Source organism: Stegodyphus dumicola, chromosome 9 (assembly GCF_044657685.1).
Source record: "Stegodyphus dumicola isolate Sdum_Otavi_A_Nest chromosome 9, ASM4465768v1".
In the NCBI taxonomy this organism is placed as follows: Eukaryota; Metazoa; Arthropoda; class Arachnida; order Araneae; family Eresidae; genus Stegodyphus; species Stegodyphus dumicola.
In genome coordinates this window covers 137,089,270-137,111,930 of record NC_140776.1, presented here as the reverse complement: position 1 = coordinate 137,111,930, position 22,661 = coordinate 137,089,270, and the positions used below count along the sequence as shown (strand labels likewise).

The 22,661-nt window shown below is 35.1% G+C and overlaps 1 protein-coding gene across 1 annotated transcript in view; it reads left to right on the top strand.

Annotated features, from left to right (window-relative positions):
• Positions 1–2,900, top strand: part of LOC118189130 (uncharacterized) — a 198,120-nt gene extending 195,220 nt beyond the window's left edge. The window contains exon 5 of the mRNA XM_035359673.2: positions 908–2,900. Within this exon, the coding sequence (XP_035215564.1) occupies positions 908–1,253 (346 nt within the window). The 3' untranslated portion in view covers positions 1,254–2,900. The remainder of the gene's footprint in view (positions 1–907) is intronic.
• The last annotated feature ends 19,761 nt before the right edge of the window (positions 2,901–22,661 follow it).

Genomic DNA, 22,661 nt, shown 5'->3' with positions numbered 1-22,661 from the left:
TATGGGACCAAAAAGATTTATCTATTTCCCCAAATGTATATTACAAGGATTTTCAGAAAGAATATTTATACTTTATTTTCCTGTAAATTTAATTCTTGCAATAAACAAATATGTCATTCATCACTTGATAGGGAAAAGATTGTGCTCTTATGTTATTTGAAAGTAAGTGTTCCTCATCATTGAATGTCAAAGTGCACAATATAAGTCTTGTACTTTGTTGTTGAGTTTCCAATTCCTCAGAACTTTGTAACACACGTTTTCGTCCATGAATTCGTCAAAGCTGCCGCGCATGAGCCGGCATTACACGTTAACACGTTACCTGAAAATCGTCAGAAAATTATTCTAGCGACGTATTCCATAACTTTTGTACAGCTAGAAAATATGTGTCACAAAATTGGATACTCAGTGCTCTCAATACTTACTCGTGCGCCTCTACGTTAACAGCCGTTGCCATGCATTACATACATGAACAAAATATCTATCACAGTAAACTTTTATCTTTTCTATAGCACATGTTGAATTACAAAATATTGCGTTATATCAAATGAGATATCTTCAAATAAGTAAAATCTCCTCTTCGTTTTTGGAAACAGTCTATAGAATCGTCCTCTGTAAAATTTTCTCTGATTGATTACTGTTCTAATGAATACAATGGCTATAAAAACCTTCACTAAAATAAAATAATTATAAAAATCTTCAGCTTTCATCAAAGGCTATAAGAAGGGCTATATATAAAAGGGCCTTCTTTCTACATATAAAAGTGTTTTATAGATTTTGAAAAAGGCCCTTTTATATATAGCCCTTCTTTGAAATCTAAAAAACCTTCAATCTCCTTCAAACCTTCAATGTTTGTTGAAGCCAGGCCATGTTGTAAGTGGTTTTGTAAAATATTCTTTTAATTTTCTAGGTCTTCAACCGTGAAATCAATGTCTTCTACCAAATCTTCTGCTTCTTCTCGGTTGTTCAAAAGACTGAGGCTTCTGCATCAAAGCTGGAAAGGCAGTGCACATCGAAGTTCTAACAACAATGCTAGCAGTAGCGATGACAGTGGAATCCGGAAGGACACCATGTCACGACACCATTCCTCTACCTCGGACTTCCATTTGTACGAAAGAGTGAGGGATGCTAGAGGTGCTCAAAGAAGAGCCAGCTGGGGAAGGTCCTCGATCAGTACCGAGATCCTGGACGATGATGGGTACGTTACCTCGGATTTTGGTGGAGAAGATTCTTCAACTTACGATTCTGTGTGCTGACCGTAAATGACGAACTTATGCCTTAGTAGACGCTGCAGAGAACATATCCAAGGCTTTATATAATGTATTGCTCAAATGAGGATGAACATTTTGATACGATAGAGGTGAGGGTACGCAAAGAATAAACAAACAGAACTCTTTATAAGGAAACACCACAGCTAAGTGTTCTGCATTTACCTCTACAGTTAACTGTTCCACACCTAAGCAACTCATTGATATCAACGGATAGCTCTAAAATTGTGAAAAATATATTAGATTAATTATTGAGAAGGCTATGATTGCTCATGGCGTAATTTCTGCTTTATTTAATTTTCCATTGTTCAAATTTCTGTTCTCCTTATGCCCTAAGTATTTACCTGTGATTATTGACCAAAAATTAGAGCATCGTATACCAGTTTTACTGTGTATGAAATGAACTGTGATTCATAGAATTCATATCGTCATCCATAAACATTTTTCATATTTTTCAAACAATCACGAATTGATGACAGCTTCCATTTGCCCATCTGCCCAACACTTTCATATCTGTAATAATTTTCATCTCCATTTCCAGCCTTCGTTTTACGAAATAAATTTATGGCTAAAAGCCTTATACAATTTGAAATGGGCAACAAAATTTTCTTAAATAAATATCCGTAGAACTTAGCTTCTGTTGTAGGATAATAAAATACGAATCAATTTGTGAAGTGAATAATAAAAGTAAAATAATGTTTCCAGTGCATACAAAATTGGGTAATGCTTCAAAGATTTTGTTCATTTCAAAAGTAATGTGTAAAGGCAATACTTCTATGATAAGCTTTTGATTACAGCGAAATTTGCATATTTATATTCAGTGGTCGGAAATCGTGTTCATTATATTAAAATCTTTCATACATATTCATTTCATCAAAAAGCAGAATTCAAATCTTTATTTATTTTTTTTTTTTTGCCTTTAGCTGTATATGATAGTTAACCGTGTGTAAGTTAGTTTTTCTGTTTTCAACTTTTTGTATTTTAATTTTATAACTTCAGAAATCTAGGTTCTAAAACCTTTTACCAAGCCACCATTTTCTTTCTACAAACTGTGATTATCATCTAATATTGTTTCTTTTGAAATGCTTTGTGTAGTTAAGAGTTTTAAAAGGAAAAAAAAATTTTTCACTTAACAATTGATCATTTCATACTTCATCTTCATTTCTAATTTTTCAGCATGTGGTTATGAGTATACTTAAGTGCATATAAGAATTGCAAGCTGTGTTATATTTTCCTTTAAGAGACTGTTTATTTTTTGCAAAAAGTTGGAACTTTTCATAGAAGAAATTCTAGAAATTCATTAAAAAAACTTGAAGGTTCTCTAAGACTATATATGAAATTGAGAAGAACGAGGGAAAAAGATATGTCGGTTTTGGGGCCTTCATAAATTATTGTGATATTCATTGCTTGAACATGTAAAAATGTTGCAAATGTGGGGTTATTTTATAATATGTTTTACTAGGAAAAAATTGTAATTTTTTTCCAACCGAATTTTATCAGCAATTTTAATATTTTAATATATTTCAATATGCTGTTACCTTATATTCTTCATAGGTTGTTTCAACATGAACAAGAATTGTCACAGAACACTTGAAAATATCTGTAAAAAAACTGCAATAAAATGGTAGCAAAGTGCCTTTGTTTTGTGTTTTTATTTTCACGCTTGAATTTCTGTCTCGCTTGATGTATAAATAAGTAGACTGTGTTTAACACTCTGCTGGTTGCACCTTATGTGACAGGCCACGTGACACTTATTTTGTTTTCTTTAGGAATTTTTTAAGCACATATTTGGCCAAAATTGCACAAAGTAGTTTACTTCTTTCTCCTGTTATAACATAAGCGAAGGAACCAACTTTCAGATATTGCCCTTTTCCCTTTCATGCGTTTCCTAGAAATCAGAAGAGATAGGATGCACACGGTATTAATGCTATTTATTATCACAGCCAAGACTTTAGGCTTGGCCCATTTGTAAAGCAGCACATTTGTATGCATTCCGATGCCAAACCTTAGGCTATAGACAAAAATTCAATGTTATCCACTAAGCATGAGGATAATGATGTCGTAATTTAGTTAAAGAGAATGAGTGCTACGCAAGTTAAAATGAGCATAAAGTACTCTGTTTTGCTTTAAACTTCAAAAAACCTCTGTCCAGACAATGTAATTTATAAGGCAAGTGCACAGAGATAATTATTTTTGCAATGCCTGCGTTTACAAATGGTGTAAAAGCGATTAAAAATAACATGGACCCCCGAGTGGCAGAAAAATTATTTGAGGATGATAGTGGATGAACTTGGCGTCATTTCGGATACAGTTCATCAAATGTTTGTAAAAAACTTTTTCAAGAGAAAAATCTCGTTCTGTACCACGTTGTTTGTCTGAGAACTAAAAAACATGGTCGTGTTTGGTTTTCCATTATGATGATAAGAGTAAACGTTATAGGTTTTGAACGGAAATCGGAATCATCACCAAAAGAGAAGACAGCTCTGATGCACCTCTACCAATAGCATAAAAATACATTAACATTGTTTTCGGAGAACTTAAAAATTTAAATATTTTGGATCTCCATAAAAGAGGATTTTCAAATAAAAGTTTCATTCAGCTTGCAGCAATTAACCATTGAATATACTTTCCATGTTTCTTAATCTGCAAAAGTTATCGGGTTCTAAAACTGAAGATTCCTTTGAAAAGAAACTTCTGTAACGGCGTTTGAAGACTGTACTATCGAGTTTTCTGGTAATGTCGATATTACAGTCGTTGTATGTATTGAAATAAAATCGTTAAGTCGTTGTATGTATCGAAGCAAAATTAATGTACTTTGAATAAAAAATAAAAACCTCTGCTGTATTTTTATTCTTTGTTTTAAAAACTGTTTCATTAATTCATTGTACAATATGACAAAACTAGAGGAAGCGGACGAAACAGCAGGGGGGGGAAGGAATTTCGCCAATAGTTCTACATGTTGATTAACACTCCAGTTTTGATGCAAACCCCATATGGGACGGATCCGAAAGTCTATCACCTCTCTTCCCCTAACAGCAAGCTTTCCAAAGGACTTTTTGGCTTTTAAGTGCCCGGATGGCGCACAAGCACTACACACTTACAAACATCCATGCCTTGCCCAACTGTAGGACAGCCACCCTCGTTACCCACTACGCCGATCATTGCAGTAGATAGACTGGGTAGCATTATTTTACAGATTCGTCGGTTTAAGGCGATACCTTTGATATGCCTACAAGAATTGAAACATTTTCAGCCTCTCGGATGTTGAACTAGCTAGTGACCATCCCACCCACTTAGTCATTCATTAATTGCAATTCACTTAAGAGGCACATATTGACAATTGGTGTTCACTCACTCATTCGCAGTACATTAAACCCTCTCTAAGACGATAACCCACAGTTCGAGTTGATTTTGGTTTTCTGAGAGTGATGTTCGCAAGCGTCGAAAGAGCATGTGTAAAAATTTGCATATTTCCGTGTAGCGAATAAGAGTCCCATTGGAATACGTGAACGCTAACTTAAGCAACCAACTGCCTTTCACGGATTTCGCTTAACAGAATTCACATAAACCATATTTTTAATGTTGTTCCTTTAACTTTTCTATTAAATACTAGTATTTCTTTTAGATTAAGCATAGAAAAATCAATCATTTTAATATGTGATGAATTCGAATAATTATATTGATTTCTTATTATCGGAACAACTTCCCAGTGAACATAATGATGCAGTTTCCACTGAATTTGAAAAATAAAATGAACTGAATAGGATTTTGGCAAATACTTTGTTATATATAAATGCATATAAAAATTTCTCATAAATCGTAAGTTAAACACGATTTAGCGGTTATAAAGAGACTACTGAAATTATCATGAAATCGTATTACCATTAAATTGGAAAAGTGTCCTAATTAAATTTCAAACCTCTTTTACATTATGAAATGTTAACGTTTTGTTTATATATAATATGAAATGTTAACATATGTGAAATATGAATATATATATGAAATGTTAACATTTATTTATAGCTTGTCCAACTATTATATTTTTAAGCATATGTACATCGAAACAAAAATATTTTTCGAACTGTCCAGTAAAAAACAGTCGTTAAATCGAGGATGAATAGTAGATTGGATATGGTTGTGAAACAATAATTTAAACACATTATACCTTATGCATATAAAGTAGATTTGAAGAGCATGTTAAACTGGTTCGTGTGCTTTGATTATACGCCGTGTCCACATTGCTCTTTATTTTCATAACCGCTCACGTAGACACATACTTCTAAGCACAAATATGTAACTTTTTGCACGTTCTTATACATACCTATACTTATGTTTACGAAACTTTTATACTCGTTATAAAATAGACACGTTTGACCCCATATGAGTTGACCGAGATATTTCATTTTTAAAATCCGAGATCATATTTGAAAGTGAACTTTTCTATCTATACGAGATAATTAGACATCAATCTAAAAAAACTGTTTCTGACGTTAATAGATTTTACTGACAAGCATTACAATGCAGACTGTCGTGAGAAGCATTGGTCAATAAAATAATTTTTTTTATTTTTTATTTTCTTATTTTATTAGTCCAAAAGTGACATTAGTACCGAATGGGATATAAGTCTCGAAACAGCATTTTGCTTCGAAACACTTAAATACGTAGCATCACTTTTCAAATTGTTGCCGCCAAATATTATCGCCCTATATTATCTTTAATGAAATAAAACAATGAAGAATCTGCATGAATGTATGGTCTGCCTTTCGCAGTGTGAAATAAAGGTAACTAGAGCTATCAAATTTTGAGAAACGTTGTCTTACACCCGAACGTGTGCACCTGGAAGCCCGAATTTTGAGTTTATGAGTATTGTTTTATGAGCTGTTTCATATTTTGTAAAATTTTAACGAATTTTTTCATTAACAAACAATGATTTCAAAGCGAGCAGTTGCAACACAGTTTGAAATAAAACATTTTTATCTTCAACGGTTTCAATCTAAAACCATATTAGTAAGAAAACTGAACATTGATGTAATAAACTGAGAAAAGTCTGACGGAAAACCACAAAAAAATGTATGCTGACACTTAAGGCTGCATTTGGAATTTTAAAAGTATACTGCTGTACTATTTTCAAAATTTATGTAATTTAGTTGTTGAATTGTAGTATATGACGTAACTGCGAAGATAATGATGCTTAATAATAAATCTAAAGAGTCAGAAAAAAATAGGTTATTAGGAGGGAATGTAACAGCAGACTGGTAGACTGCGAGCTCAGCGAGAGAGTAAGAAACCTTAACAAAGCTTTTTGGGCTGACCGTTAGTCTGAAACCTTTCAGTCTTTGATGTTTTTATATATTGTGCATTGGAAACTTACATAAAAATATCAACATCAGGTATATTTATTTTTGAAAAAAGTTTTATTTACCTAAATTTACAAATCCGTATTCTATAAAACCACTGGCAGGTTTTAATAGCCAACTCTTAATATAAACTCCATAAATTAAATATTTTTAGCTCTAAGAATTTTCTGTACGATTATTAAATTATGATTCTGAAATCGATAAATTTCGCGAGAATTTTGTAGCATATTCGTAGCTTTTGAAAACTCAAGTCACTTGTACGAAAATCATTTCGGCATACCAACTGTAACACAGTTATAAATTAAAGAATGTCACAAAACAGTAAATCACAAAAAGAATAGCATTGAATGGCATTTAAAGCGAAAAAGGTCAACCCCGAATTTTCCCAATTTATTTATTAACCGTCTCCTTAATAGAAGCTGAAAATATCAAATATTCCAAAATTTGAAACTGAATATGTGGGTTAGTTTTTGTAGTTATGAAATCAAACTTTTTCCCTCAATAATTCCCAATAAACTGTTTCAAAATATAATATAAGTATGTCCGAGGAAACATATAGAAAGTTAGATGTTATAATTTTCAAAATAATTTTTTTTAAATTTAAGAATGTAAATATATCTGGGTTTTTTTAAAACATTTTTCATAATTAGAACTTTAGAATTAAGAGTTCGTAATTAGAATTTGTAATTAGAAGTTTAAAACGTTTTCGTAATTAGAATTTGGTTGTCCACAACTAACGGTTTAGAAAACAAAGAACTTTGGGGAACACACAAGTGGTTTAAAGACTATAGCCATGGTTCGTCCTGTGTTCGAGCCAGCGGCCGAGTGGTAAAGACGTTGAACACTGGTAATTCAGTCCGAGGTTCGAATCCCGTGAACGGGCTGGGCTGCATGGGCGTTTTAATAGTTTTCCCCGTGTGTAACGTGTATACGAGCCAGTTTCCCTTAGAAAGTCCTCCACGAAGGCATCCCTCCCTTTAGGCAGATAGCCCTCGTGTGCTTTGCCATAATTGAATAATCCAATCCGTCCTGTGTTCAGGGCAACCAACAGCTGAGCTCTGTACACTGGTAGTTCGATCTGGGTTCAAATCCAGGCATGGCCATTTTCTTTGTTTTCGCCATGTGTAAGATAAATACGCGTCAATTTCATTGAAAAATCTTCCATGAAGGCATTCTTCAGGCACATAACCCTAGAGTGCTTTGTCATAATCATAAACCAAATCAGACCCTCTTAAGCATATTGAAAATGTATATTTTTAAGCAAATATTACACCTCTAATCCAACCATGTGATCAATAAAATATAACAGCGATGATAGTATTATTGCTGCAAGATGAGTCCATGAATGATATGGATATAAGTGTAAAGGAATTAGCAAAGCTTTAATGTGCTGCATACTGAACCTATCTTGGAATCGCGTTTCAGAAAAGACACTAAAGATATGTTTTAAGGCACGGTTAAGTTACTTGAATATGGCAAAGCACCAGAAAGCTATCTGCCTAGGAAAAGGGATTTTTCGCGGAGGATTTTCTGAGGAAAATTGGAACATACTATCTGTGTTACAGATGATTAAAACCAACCATGCAGTTAGCCCGTTCGTCTGGATCGAACCCGAGTCGAACTCCCAGCATTCAACGGTCTTAAGCACACTGCCACATGCGGGACCAGATATGTTTTATATATGCCGACTTTTTAATAAATGATGAATCAGAAAATTTGATTTGATAGAAAATGGCGAAACACACTCAGCTGCCTAATGGGAGGAATAACTTCCTGGAAGGCTTTCTAAGGGAAATTGGCTCGTATACACATTACGGATAGGGAAAACCGCGAAAACGCCCATGCAGCCAGCTCGTTCACCTGGAATCGAACCCTAATTGGAACTACCAGTGTTAAGCGATTTTACAGCTTGGCCGCTGATGAAATGGAAAATGTTAAAGAAGAAAAAGCAACGTTTTCAACTAACAAAAATAGTAAAGCATTTAATACACGGGTGTTATGGCTGATGAATTTAATAATTTACCATTTGATGAGGAATTTAATTATTGATGAAAAATTATGAAGTTGAGACATTCATGACAAACTAAGCCATCTATCTGCCAGTCGCTTTCTGAACCAAATCCAAACACATCACATGCTAAACTTTCCGAAAGTGGTGAGAAGGAAATATGCGAATTCCTTTCAAATGCTGAGGTAAGGTATGCCCTACGAGTATTAAGATTACGCATACAGCATGAGTCAAATAATTTCCAGTAATACTATGAATACTTCATAAATCTGCACACATTCCCCAAGAACTGACTTTTCCGTAATTAAAATACTGTAGAAGTACGTATTTACATATTTGTATTACATTGGTGAAATTACATTGATATTTTAAAGGGTATTTTTTTAATGCCATGAAAATGGCCGTGAACAAATACGATCACAGCTGAGCAAACTAAAACAAAGATGTGTATACGCATCTTGCATAGTTTTTTCGTTGTTTTGGACTATTAGTATCATAAATAGATGGCGTGCTAACGAAACAGCGTGCAAAAGACTCATAAGAGAAATTTTAGTGATTCTTTCTCTTGTCTTACATAACTTGTCTTTCTCTTATTCTTGTTCTTTGTTCTTCTGTATCATAAACATGAAAATTCTAGTAAACTTGGCCTTCGTCCTTGAGTAGCTCCTCGAAATTTTTCGTGAGTCATTGTAGTTGGGCATGTAAGGAAAGGTATGTGCATTGTTTTACCATCCCCAAGCACACTTTTTCCCACAGGTATGAAAACGAATTCATGTTTCATTGTGAATTTTTACGAGTAATATGCATATTTCTTTGTCGGTAAAAGAAATGTAAAGATGACACTATCCTTATTATCTACACGCTAAAGACTTACAAAAGATAGGCAGAAATCATGCAATTTCGCAGTCATTTAAAAACCTATTAACGTATTTATACAAAAACACTTGCATATAGACAATTTGACTGAAAACGAAAACATGATGAATTTTATTAAACTTGGTTTTGTCTGGTTTGGTTTATTGGATTATGGCGAAGCACTCTAGGGTTATCTGTGAAAGACCTTCCTAAGTGAAACTAGCTTGTGTACATGTTTACGCATGGAGGAAAAGCACAAAAACTCCCATGTGACCAGCCTGTTTCGAGCCCCGAACCGAACTACCAGTGTTCAGCGACTTTACCGCTCGGCCGCTAGTGAGTCCTTATTTAACTTGAATTTCTCTGTTTTGGTTGACATCTTGAATCTAATTTCTGACCCTTTTCAGTTAATTCGAATTCGATTTCCTTGAAATTTTTCAGGCATACATATTTTTAAAGAAAATACAATATTTCATTTAAATTTTTCAACATTCAATATAGTTTTTTTTATTTTGTATTAAAATTTTCTCATGTGTCCTTGTCTAAAATTCAGTCTAATAATCACAGAATTTCATTCTTTAGGCCATCAAATGTATCCAAAAATAGGCTTCTAAATGAAGAAAGTTTGGGAATTTCTAAAATAATTTACCGAACACCTCCGTTTTTATCAAAAATCCTCGTTTTTATCATAAGCTCTTATTTAGTTCATTCGCGGTATTTTTTGCTAAGATTAAAATTTGTTTGTGGATAGCAACGCAATACGATGAAGAGATTTTTTTTTTTTCATTCGATTTAGACTTTTGTCGACGTTTGAAGGATTTTATGCACATATCTTCACTCAACGAACAAACCGAAAATATTATAATTACTGTTTGCACCATCGGATAGAGCGAGAGAAAATCTTTTTAATGAAATTTGTATATTTTAACGTAACTTCCGATTTTTTGCAACATCGCTGGATTCTTTTCCGCCATTTGACGTAACGGAATCATTGGAAATAAAAGGCTGAATATTCATTGTTGAGAAACGCTTTTTCTATTTAGGAATCTGGTAAAATTTAGTACATTTCTGAAAGCTTTATTTAACACCACTAGAAGTTTTGCCAGAAATATGTCCTATACCTTTCATATTTAAAGTAGATGAACATGAAACACATTTTACATTCCCTGACTTGAGTGAATGAAGAAAACCATTCTTTACTCGAAAACTTCTGGGAATTTGCTTCGGACTTAATAATAAAGAATCGTGAAATTAAATCACCTGCAGTAAATGAAATCGCTTGCGGAAGCTTACAACTTTTTATCTGCCTAAAATATAAAAATATATAAAGCTATGTCTATCTAAGAAAAAGAATGCTTTCATCGAAGGCCCCCACCAGTGGCCGAGTGGTAAAGACCTCTGAATGCTGCGAGTTCGTCCCAGGTCCGATTCCAGCGGAACCTGCGTAGTTAGATTTCTTGGCTTTCTCTCTGTGAAATGGGATTAACCCATCTAATGAGGCGTGAGGCTAGAAGAAACGTTTCTGAGAAATGGGTTGTCCATCGCCTTCTTAGCCGTCTTGCGATGTTTGCGATTCTTGCTCTTTAACGCTCGACTTCAATTTACAAAAATGTTTCATATGTTGAAGTTTCCCACACTGAAAACACAGAATTTTCTGCTTAAACTTTTCTATAATATGCCTTTTTTTTTTTCTTTTTTACAGTGAAAGCAGATAAGTTCCTTTTGACTTGTAGAAAAAGGCACCATTATCTTTTGTTACACGCCTTGGTATCGTTAATTTCTGAATCACTGTAAAGGGCTTCCGCACCTACAAGTCGCGTTGCAACAAACTCCAGGTTTAAGTTTACACTTGGTTAATTTTCTAATGCAACCTTAACACTTTCAAACTCTGGTGGAAGAGACATCAGAATATGAACTGTTGTATCCATATTACTTACTTCCAACACCAAATGTAAATCCGCTATAAGTTTTTTCATTTCATCGAGATGCTGTCACATTGACACTTCACGACTCTTCTTAATGGTTTCCAGATGTTCCTAGTAAGGATTTGATTCACAACTTCTTACGATTCTTACTTCTGATTTTGTTTCGAGCAATGAAGCCAGAACTTGATCATTTAACACCGAAATCAGGAGTGAATAAGCATAAGCTTTCTTTCCTTCAAGGACTTCAGAATCTTTCGCTAAGTCTGGCTCTTTTCCTAAAAACTAGTAGAGTTCTTTGATGGCAAATAGTGCTTCAACACGCCAACTCCAAGTAGTCTAATTAGTTCCATGGAACGGAATCACAAAAGTACTAGTCTTTTTCACTTTCCGTTGCTCACACTAACTTTCGAGCAATGAAACTGTACACAACTTAAAGAGTTTTCTTCTTGGAAGGAGAACTACCCTCTATTGTTGTGAGATAAATAACTTCAGAGGTTTCGTTGGACAGAAAATAAAGATTTTTTTTAATGTCCTAGGAAAAGATTCAATTCAACGTATAAGGTATACCACAGTAAAACTCCTGACAGTAGTTATAACGTTACGCTTATTTGCAACATACCACACAGTTCACTTAACTGCAACGTTGTTGTTGTGACACTTGTCTGAGAGTAACAGCAGAACAAGCCCACGAAGTTGTTCATGGTAAGGAATGCAAGACTGTGCCTGTCACTAGCAAGAGCCCTGAGCATCATAGAAGTGACAGTACGACTTTGCTCAGTTCGGCGTCCAAATTTGATGGAGAACACCCCTAAGAGACGGGTTCGAGGGTCACCTAGCTCTCTTACTCTACAACCAGCCTCTCGAGAGGCCTTTCGGTTAGCCACATATTTAGAGTGTCCTCATGCGGCGCAGACACTATACGTTTATAAACATCCACGTATTCTCCGGGATTCGAACCCGAGCTCTTCGATAAAACCGTTAGCATCGCTAATCACTATCTTAGTTATCTATTTATTTTCTTAAAAATGAAGAAATGTTTGAGAGGAGTGATGCTGTATGTCACAAGGATGTAAATGACACTGCTTAACTTGGAAGTTACGACACAGCTTGATTTCAAATTTTAAAATGTTCTAGGCTATTGAACTGGCACTAAAAGTGTGCTGATCTCAGATCTCCTAGAGAATCTATTAGGTGATTTAGAATTACCATTCAGTGAAGGAATGAGCTTTCAAGCAATGTTTGAGATTAAGGAAATGACATTATACAATAACAATGGTGGAGAAAAATTCAATGTCCACCGAAATCGTTGCCATATATGATTAAGCTAATTGCACTATGTTAAAAAAAATGCATGTATTGAGTTATTTTCTTGAAAGCTGCTTTATGGCTTGAGGAATGTCAAAAGATGGGCATAAAATTTCACAATTAATAATCGCAGATATGACAATTATTTTATATTAATATCAAAGAAGGGTCAGATTTCCGGTCGCCGCTTTTTCGGATAGCACATGCTGTCCTTTCACCATCGATGGGGAATAGCTGATATACTTTGCACTTTGTAATCGATTATAAAGTCTCGATGTTTCGTTTACGTTTTATTATGTGGAATTGTGCTAAGGTTGTATGTAGAAAATCTTGCAGAAGTGCCTACATTCATAGTTAATGTTTTTCTTGTTATATATGAGACTGAACACAATGCGAATAAATCTCTACGATACAGCCAATCGTTTCCCTTATTCGAATTAATTCATCATGAGACCTTTATAGAAGTCTTTGTATAATCTTAATGAACAGAAACTGGCTCATATTGCTGATACAATAATCAAACGAATTGATTAATTTAGTTGTCTTGTTAATAAAAAACAGCAATTGTGCATGTAATGAGTCTACAAAATAATGAAATATACACTGGTGTGCAAAAATTAAGGACGAAGTTGAAAAATTAGCATATCAACAGAACGAAGAGGCAGAGCGGACAGAAAGACCAATCAGGAGATTAAGTAAGGTGATGTACGGTAGCACATGCGCAGATATGCAGGTAGACGTAATGGGGGAGTGTCTGAGTAGTATAAAGCATGTTGTCGGTGTAAGATCAGTATTTCTGGCAAAGAGATTGCACGCCGTATAGCAGTTAAAATCACACCGAGTTGCTGCCTCAGCGAGAAATGGCGAATAATCAATCTGTTAGACGACATCTGGATGCTTTTACCCGAGGTCGAATCATTGGAAAGTTGGAGGAAGGCCGCAGTGTGACGAGTGTGGCTGCAGAGTTCGGAATTGCTCACAGCATCGTTTCACGACTTTGGAGACAATTTCAAACTACAGGAACAGCTATCCGGGGGTTTAGTAGTGGTCGTCCACGAGGAACCACACCCGCAGATGACCGGTATATTGCCTTACAGGCCAGAAGAAACAGGCGGCAGACAGCGGGAGAAATCGCTAGACACACGACACTAGCGACTGGACGACCGATATCACGTTTTACCGTGCCCAGAAGACTGCACGGTGGTTTTGTTTGCACGACGCCCTGTACGGTGTGTACCTCTAACACCTGCCCATCGGAGAAGGCGTTGTCTGTGGTGCCGGGAACACCAGAATTGCAGAGACAATGAATGGGGACGAATACTATTTACAGATGAAAGCAGATTCAGTCTGAGTAGCGATTCTCATCGCATATTCATCTGGAGAGAGCGGGGAAGCCGCAATCATCCCTCGAAAATCATTGAAAGGGACAGGTATGGAGGTGGCGGTGTTCTCGTTTGGGGAGGCATCATGCTTGGTAGTCGTACAGACCTTCACATCTTCGACGCAGGTTCAGTCAACGGGACCCGTTATTGTAACGAGATTCTTCTTCCATATGTGCGTCTTTTTAGAGGCGCTATGGGTCCGCAGTTCCTTTTCATGGATTACAATGCACCATGTCATCGCACAGTAGCTGCCGAACAGCTCTTAGAGAGTGAGGATATTGAACGTATGGATTGGCCGGCACGATCTCCGGATCTCAATCCCATCGAGCATGTATGGGATTTTCTAGGCAGACGCTTGGCAGCTCGTACCTTACCACCAGTAACGATTCCGAAGTCTCGATTGGCGCTGCAAAACGAATGGGCAGCAATGCCTCAACAACTCATTGACACCCTCATTCCCAGCATGGGCAGACGCTGTGAAACCTGCCTAGCAGTCAGGGGAGATCATATCCCCTATTAAAGACCGGATGTTTCTTGCTGGACACCCATCACAGGGATGTTTCGGCCTTCAGTCGCATTGCGCTCCATGCTACTTTTTCAATAAAGCTTCTTTTTATCCCTCTGATTTCTCTTTTAGTAAGTGTTGCGTACATTACTCATGTCCTTACGTATTGGGGATCTTACGGTATTAAATGTGTTGATTTGGAAAGCTTTTGTACAAAGTTATATTGAAAAAAACCGTCTCGTCCTTAATTTTTGCACACCAGTGTATGTCTGAAATATTGTCTAAGCAGAAATAATGCATGATTATAAAATAGATATTAGAATCTAGTGATTGTATACGTACGATTTAAAATAATAATTACGTAGAGCGCATGAGGTAAAGAATCATTGAATTTTATTTATTTCAAAACTTGGTAATCGGTAAACAACGCCCACTTGCTTATCGATGATACAATTCTGTCTATCGATGGTGAAGGACAGTCTTTGCCATCCAAAAAAGCGGCGAACCAAGTTCCCTTAGCTTGTTAGAAGCGGAATGCTTGAAGTCACCGAGTCGCTAATGATTCTTCTCTAATTCGATTTCTCTTCAGCTGAATTCTTGGCTGCTTGGTCTTTTGTAGTTCTTTACGTGTAACGAAACAGACGCAAGTTGTGCTTCGGAAACCTCCTATGTAAACTGATAGTGTTTGATTACTTGGTATTAATTAACAAAGCGCTCAAACAAATTAGAAGAGAAAGTAAATTAGAAATTCATTTATAAAAGACACATTTTTCTTTGGCGGATAGCAACATTTACGCAGTTTGCTACTGTAAGTACCAAACAATCAGCCGACAGCATTTTTTTGGTCTTGCTTCCTTTACAATTTGGAATCGGAATCTTGTCGAACTAGCAATGTTCAGCAATTTTAACCAAGAGGCCGCTGATAGGAACATGTGTGTGATATGGTTCCCTAGTTGAAAAATGCTGTACAATATATTGTGAAATCATATTTTTATTACAACTAATGGCTAACATGGACTCTGAAAATCGTTACATTTCTATAACCGTTTTCTATATGTAGGATGATGGTAATACAACCAGCATCGAAATGATATTAAACTTTTCACACAGAAAAAATGGTACTTCTATGTTATAGTACACACCCCGAGACTGAATCGCCAATCAACAGGGAAATCTCGCCAAAATCTCGCCCAATGTTCTTTAACCTCGCCACGTGATCGTACATTACCACCGGCTGCCTGTTCTTATTCTCGCCATGTAATTGTATATTAGCAATGTAGTGCACATTTTTTCTCGCCGCATGTTCTCATACTTTCATTTTTTGATGAGGTTTTCGAATTCGCATTGTTTATTTAAAAATATAGTCATTGCTTTTTTGTGAATATGACGTTAACAATCTTTAAGTTATCAAGTACTAAGGTGGATGCCATACCATTTTTTTCAAGAAAGATGTCTTTAACCTTACAAACGAGTATGAAAGAATGCCACAACATGAAACTATATAACGACGAAACCATTTAGAGGTGCAGTGTTAAAAATAGCAAAAAGAAGAAGGGCCTCCATGCTGGAAATTGGTACAACGGTTTCAGAATATCGTTCGTCATTGCTAGTAGATTTATGGCCCACCAGCGGCCGAGCGGTAAAGTCGCTGAACACTGGTAGTTCGGTCCGAGGTTCGAATCCCGCGAACGGGCTGGCTGCATGGGCGTTTTCGTGGTTTTCCCCATGTGTAACGTATATACGAGCCAGTTTCCCTTAGAAAGTCCTCCACGAAGGCATCCCTCATCTTAGGCAGATAGCCCTCGAGGCTTTGCCATAATCACACACACACACACGCTAGTAGATTTATCTATTCTCGGGCGGAGGAGTTAATGTCTGTGAAATGGTGTAACAAATGGCTTAATGTGTGTGAAAGTGCTGGAATTGACTGAAACAATTACATGAGATAAAATAATAATAAAATTTCTTAAAAATATTCTTAGGTGAGTGAGTGTTATTATTCTGTAGTGTGTCGTTTATTTTTACATTCGCGCTTCACGAGCATGGCGCAAGTCTAAAATCGCCAAATGGGGTTGGGGATTGCTATAACAAAGAAGTGCCAAAAAAACTGACAATTGATGCCAGCACTTTCTGATAAGATTCTTTCTTTTATATAGATGAAATTATAAGTTCTTTCACTTTAAAACCACCTTCTTCATATTAAAAAAATTTTTAGTTACATTACTATTGGAAAGTATTTATTAATAAGATCTCGAATCATTTTCTGAAATAATTCCTTTCTTTAAATAGGAAAGATAATGAATCATTTCGCTAATAACAACTGTTTTCAAGTAAAAAAAACGAGATAAAATTATTTTATAATTAGAAATTCATTGTAATTAATTTCTAACAATAAAATGTAGCCATTGGTATTTGTAAAAGTCTCACGGAGATTTATAAAATATAACTGATTAAAAAAAATGCTGGTAAGATTGTTATTGGTTTATAGCTGCGTCAAGCTGCTTCAAGTCTTGAAGCGCACAGCGTTACATAAGAAAGGAAACAAAAGAGCTTAAATAAAACTGCAAAGTAAAAATGAAATTAAAATCTAAATTGATGGATGCATAGCCTGAAGATATTTCAAATAAATATCTTTTGTGGTAGTAAAAGTAGTTAATAAAGATCGCGAAAGCTGACGTGAATAATAGGAATAAAAAATTAATGGAAAATTCTTTTTCTTGATTTTTTTTATTAGCTGTTTAGAATATTTAAAAATAACCAAGAATAGATAATTAAGAAAATCGCCAAGTATAGTGTATCGTCTGGCGATAAATCGTGCAAACGCCCCTACCTTATTTTTCTTAAAGCACGCGTAAATTTATTCTGCATATGAGCTTGGAAGTTGATCTTCAAACAGGAATGCAAAAGGCGATACTGATGGTAGATGATATATTTTGGAAAATGTTGCAGCGATAAGATTTCCATAGGGGAATTCTACATTTTTGCTAGAGATTTATAACATGAACTCGAAGACGTTAAAATTAATTATACTTTAGATAATATATAGTAAAAATTATTTATAAGGGGCCAGATGGCGACTTTTTATTTTACAAAATATAACCAAATTATCTGCATTGAACTCGGCACACATTATCAACAAAGAAAACAATTAAAAATAGAGTTTAAAATACAAATTTGAATTGTTAGAGAAAGATTGTATGATACACATTATATTACACAATACACTTCAATTCTATTTTTCTCTACATATACACCGACTACCAATATATAATATAAGTATTTGTACACCTGTGATAGAAAAGAAAAACTAACTTTATTCGAAATCAATAGTTGGTAGAGCCTCCACGAGAGGTAATTACAGCGTGAACCCTACAGGGCATACTTTCCACAAGTCTTTGTATGACAGCTAGTGGTATTTTCTTCCACTCGGCTTGGAGAAGACATAGAAGTTAATTCACCGATTTTGCACGGGTAGTGCACCCCTGAATTCGGTGATGCAACTCGTCCCAGAGGTTCTCGATAGGATTCAGGTCTGGACTCTGGGCAGGCCAGTCCATTCGACGAACTCCATTGGCACCATACCAAGCCTTGGTTAACGTCGAAACATGACAACTGGCATTGTCGTTCTGAAAGTAACAGGGGTCTAACGCGTAAAACTGCTACAACGTAGGAAGCACATCGTCATCCAAAATAGTGCAGTAGGCATCGGAGTTGAGCTTACCATGAATGGGGACCAAGGTCCCAGCCCATACCAGGAGAAACACCCCCAGACCATAATTCCACCTCCGCCGAACTTGACTGTTGGCACAATGCATTCTGGCAGGAGACGTTCTCCAGGTAGATGCCAGAAGCAGCTATCGGAACGGTAAAGGGTGAACCTTGATTCGTCACTCCAAAGAACCCGTTTCCACTGATCTACGATCCAATTTCGATGTGCTTTGCACCACATTAACCGAGCAGCGCGGTTGGACTTTGTGAACAAAGGCTTATAGGCAGCAGCACGACCGTGAAAACCAAGCAGATGTGTTTCCTTACGGATGGTATTCAGTGAAACAATACTCCCGGATGCCTGTTGAAACTCCTCGCGAATGAGGGCCATCGGTTGGGTGCGGTTCTTCCGAATTTCTCTGGACAGCACTCGTCGGTCTCTATCTCTCAGTTTCGTTGGTCTGCCGACGCGGGGCACATTCCGACAATCACCGCTCACCTTCCACTTCTTAATCACATAGGCCGCTGTCCATTTTGGGTACTTCAGATCGCTAGATATGTCCCTTAAGGATCGGCCACATTTGTCATACCCGATAATTATACCTTTCTAGAAATCAGAAAGCTCCGAACTGCGAGGCATCTTGCATGCGACTAAAGCCGATTCCTACACGATATATACCGGAGGAGTCCGTGACGTACCTATGGACCGCAGATATCGTCATTTGCATAGGTGTCCAAATACTTATTGGTAGTCAGTGTACAAAGATATCCATTTCTGCTTAAAAAAAAAAAAAAAAAAAAAAAAAAAAAAAAAAATCTGATGTGTACACCACATGACTTCCTTGTACGGAATATTAAATTATACGCATTTTTTCTTGCATTTTATTTAAACTTATTAGATTGAATTAAACCTACTTCGCCGACAGCGCACACAATAGAATAAAGGCATTCTTTAAAATTCACTTTGTTTACCATAGCGACATTCTGGCGCTAGGTTTACTTAACATTATTACATTTCATTCATATTATAACTCAGAATGCACAAAATGTATATCATTTAAAGAATTATCTAATCGTTGCCACATGTTCTATTCAAATACTATAATAAAGCTAGAACTATGTATAAAAGAAATTAAGCAAATAAAACAAAAAAGAAACAGTTTTTCACAGACGATTTAGTATTTCTCATTTAATTAATTCAGTTCTCACTTCGCGAGAAGGCAAAAATACATAAAAACTCAAAATATCTATATTAAAAATTACGAAGTAAATATCAAACGCTTATTTCCTCGAAAAAATTCCAGAAAGAATTAAGCATGATTTAATTGGCAATAATAAATGAATGCGTTATCTTTGTTGTTGCTAAGCTAAGTTTCTCTAGATTGGCAACAAATCCACTAGTCTCCTGTTTCAAATGTAAACAGCAATGGCCGCCATTAAAACAGGCTTAGCGGCAATTAAACAATTTTAAAATTGCTGATAATTTTAAAAATATTGCACACAGATTCACTAAAGGCATAAAATCCTTAACCGGAAGATAAAAACAATATAATCAATCATTTTTAAAGAACAAAATGTACAATATACAAACATATAAGAGTAAAGAAACTGAGATCACTGAGCCGGGTAACAGAGTGGATATATATATAAATATATTTATATACGTTTGGTGCGGCCGATTGCAACCAAAATACGAGGTGCACATCTACATGTTATAGCAGTCCTATATACAAAATTTCAACGTTCTGAGGCTACTCGTTTTTGAGTTATGCGAGATACGTACGTACGCACGAACGTACGCACGTACGTACATACGTTCGTACAGACGCCACGAAAAATTCTCTTCAGAATTGATTTTAAAGCAGTTTTATAATTTTTTTGAAGGAAAAGAGTATTTTATTCTGTCCTTACGTACATATATCACGCAAAAACATCGTTAAATTGCATTCGATAGCGGTCAAAATGGATATTTTCGTTGAAATATGCTGCCTGAAACTTTTCGCGATTACAATACTTCCTTTTTACTTCGTACAAGGAAGTAAAAACAACAGAGAATTGCATAAATTTCGTGTTGCACGCTGGCAGGTAAAATTAATAGATTAAAGTCATTATTTAACAATGAAATCGCCAAATTTGACGCGCCCTTTACACATCACTTTGATCTTGCTTCAAACCAAAGTACCGTAACAATAAAGTAAAGGAACTTATACAAATGAATATTACACTTTCTTGAAGATAATCAAATGCCTAAATAAAATCCGGTACTTATGTATTATAGCAAACATCTTGGCCCAGTGTGGCGAATTTTACGGATGAAAAAGAACAATTGTTTTTATTAAAATATAATTGCAAAAGGAATTTTAGTTTTTGATGTGGTGGAAATTTCGTACAGTCAATCACTTTGAAACCTCGAAGCTTTCTCCCATTAATGATTTTGGGCAAAATACTGCATTCCTACAAAAATTACACCTTTGTTTCTTCTGTTGTGGTAAAAATCTCAGAAGCACTCATTTTAAGTCGAGTTTCAAACAAAAAAATAGTCATCATTTTTCTAGAAAAGTCGTTGGAACTTGGAATACAAATGACGATGTTGGAAACTGAATATTGGTCATGAGCATGGTTGCCTGAATAATTGTTATGCCTGCGGTTATCAGAATTTGGCGTATTCAGAAATTTCGGCGATTTCTACTGAGGTGATTGCGATATTAAGTAAGTACCAAAGTCCCTTAAGAAAAGGAGTAGCAAACAGGTAGGAAAAATAGGCTATTAAAAAAAAAACTTAAGCCATCGCTGTCCAAATGTTTAGGAAAGCAGGTAGCGTATGAGGTTAACTGCAATTTTGAAAAAAAAATTAGAATTAATTTTGTGTAAATATTCACTCACAGTTTGGATATTTACGTTTCTTACGAAGAAACTATGGAAAGTTGTAAATGATACGCAACATTTTATTCTAGAATGCCTGAAGTTTGATTTCCCTAATAGAAACAGGAGAAGTGTACCCTTATGAAAGTAGAAGTGGGTCCTTATGATAACAAGTCATAATAAGGGTTATGAAGTGTAAGTCATAATAAGGTTAGCATAAGGGTCATGAAGTGTACCCTTATGATGACCTCTCGTCTACGCTGGAGATGTGTACCCTTATGAAAAAAACCTTTTAGAGGTTGATATAGCTCTGTAGAAATTTCTACACAGCTTTATAATTAATGCTCTATAAAAACGCTTCTGTATGAATTTCTATAAAAGTTTTCTGATAACTTTCACAGAGTGTGCGAGTGCTTTAGAAATGCTAATTTGCTAAATCTCATTGAAATTTAATAACGTCTTTATAGGAATGATATTCTGTAGAGATCTCTCGTTTTCTATCTGTAATCAAAGCGAATTCTATGTGGAGGACAAAAGAACAAAAATAAACACTTTATGTTCACAAATTTGAAGTTATTTTGGAATGGAAATTTTTGCCTTGCCCTTTCCGTCCATCTAAACCTTTTTTAGCTTCTAAATTTATTAACATTTTTTGCATTTTTTGTACAGTTTTGCTTATGTAATGTAAAAATTAATCTTGTAAGAGCTTAAAATCAATTTAAATCATAAAATTAGTTAAAAAGTTACATTTTTTATGTTAATTATAAAATTTTAATTCCTGAAACTAATGCTTCTAATTATTTTATTGTATGTAGTCTATAAATGAAATGAATTCTTTATTTTATTTAAGCTGAACCATTATTTAAAATGTAATATGTTTATTTAAATATTCTTAAATAAAATCTATATTATTTTTTCTTATCAGGAAAGAAAATCACATATGTTCCAGAAGTTATTATCCCCCTTTCAATGTCACAGATCATTTCGAAATTTAGATTAAAAAATCTTATTCAATTATCTTTAGTGTTAAAAAGAATGAAATTAATTTTCATTCTTTTTAACACTAAAGATAATTGTTGACTTATTATTAACTTAACCAAATACAGTATAGGAAGTTCTGTTTATAATTTAGAATTATACTGCAACTTTTTAATTCTTTAGAATTATACTGCAATTTTATATAAACTGGATCTGATATTCTCAGTAAAATTCTTTTACTTGATCTTGTAACATTACATAAGTTTTGATACGTGAGAACTTTAAAAATGATTTAAATATTAGTGGAGTCTATACACATGTCTTTAGAATGTGTACATATTTCTATGTAATTTATCTACATAACTCTATAGAAAGTTACAGCTAAACTTTTATAGAATTCCATGGAAGATCTCTAACATAGTTTATAGAATATTGGGCAATTATTCTAAGGGATTCCAAAAACGTTTAACTTAAATTTTTGTTTACAGAATTCCACGTGACATTTCCGTAT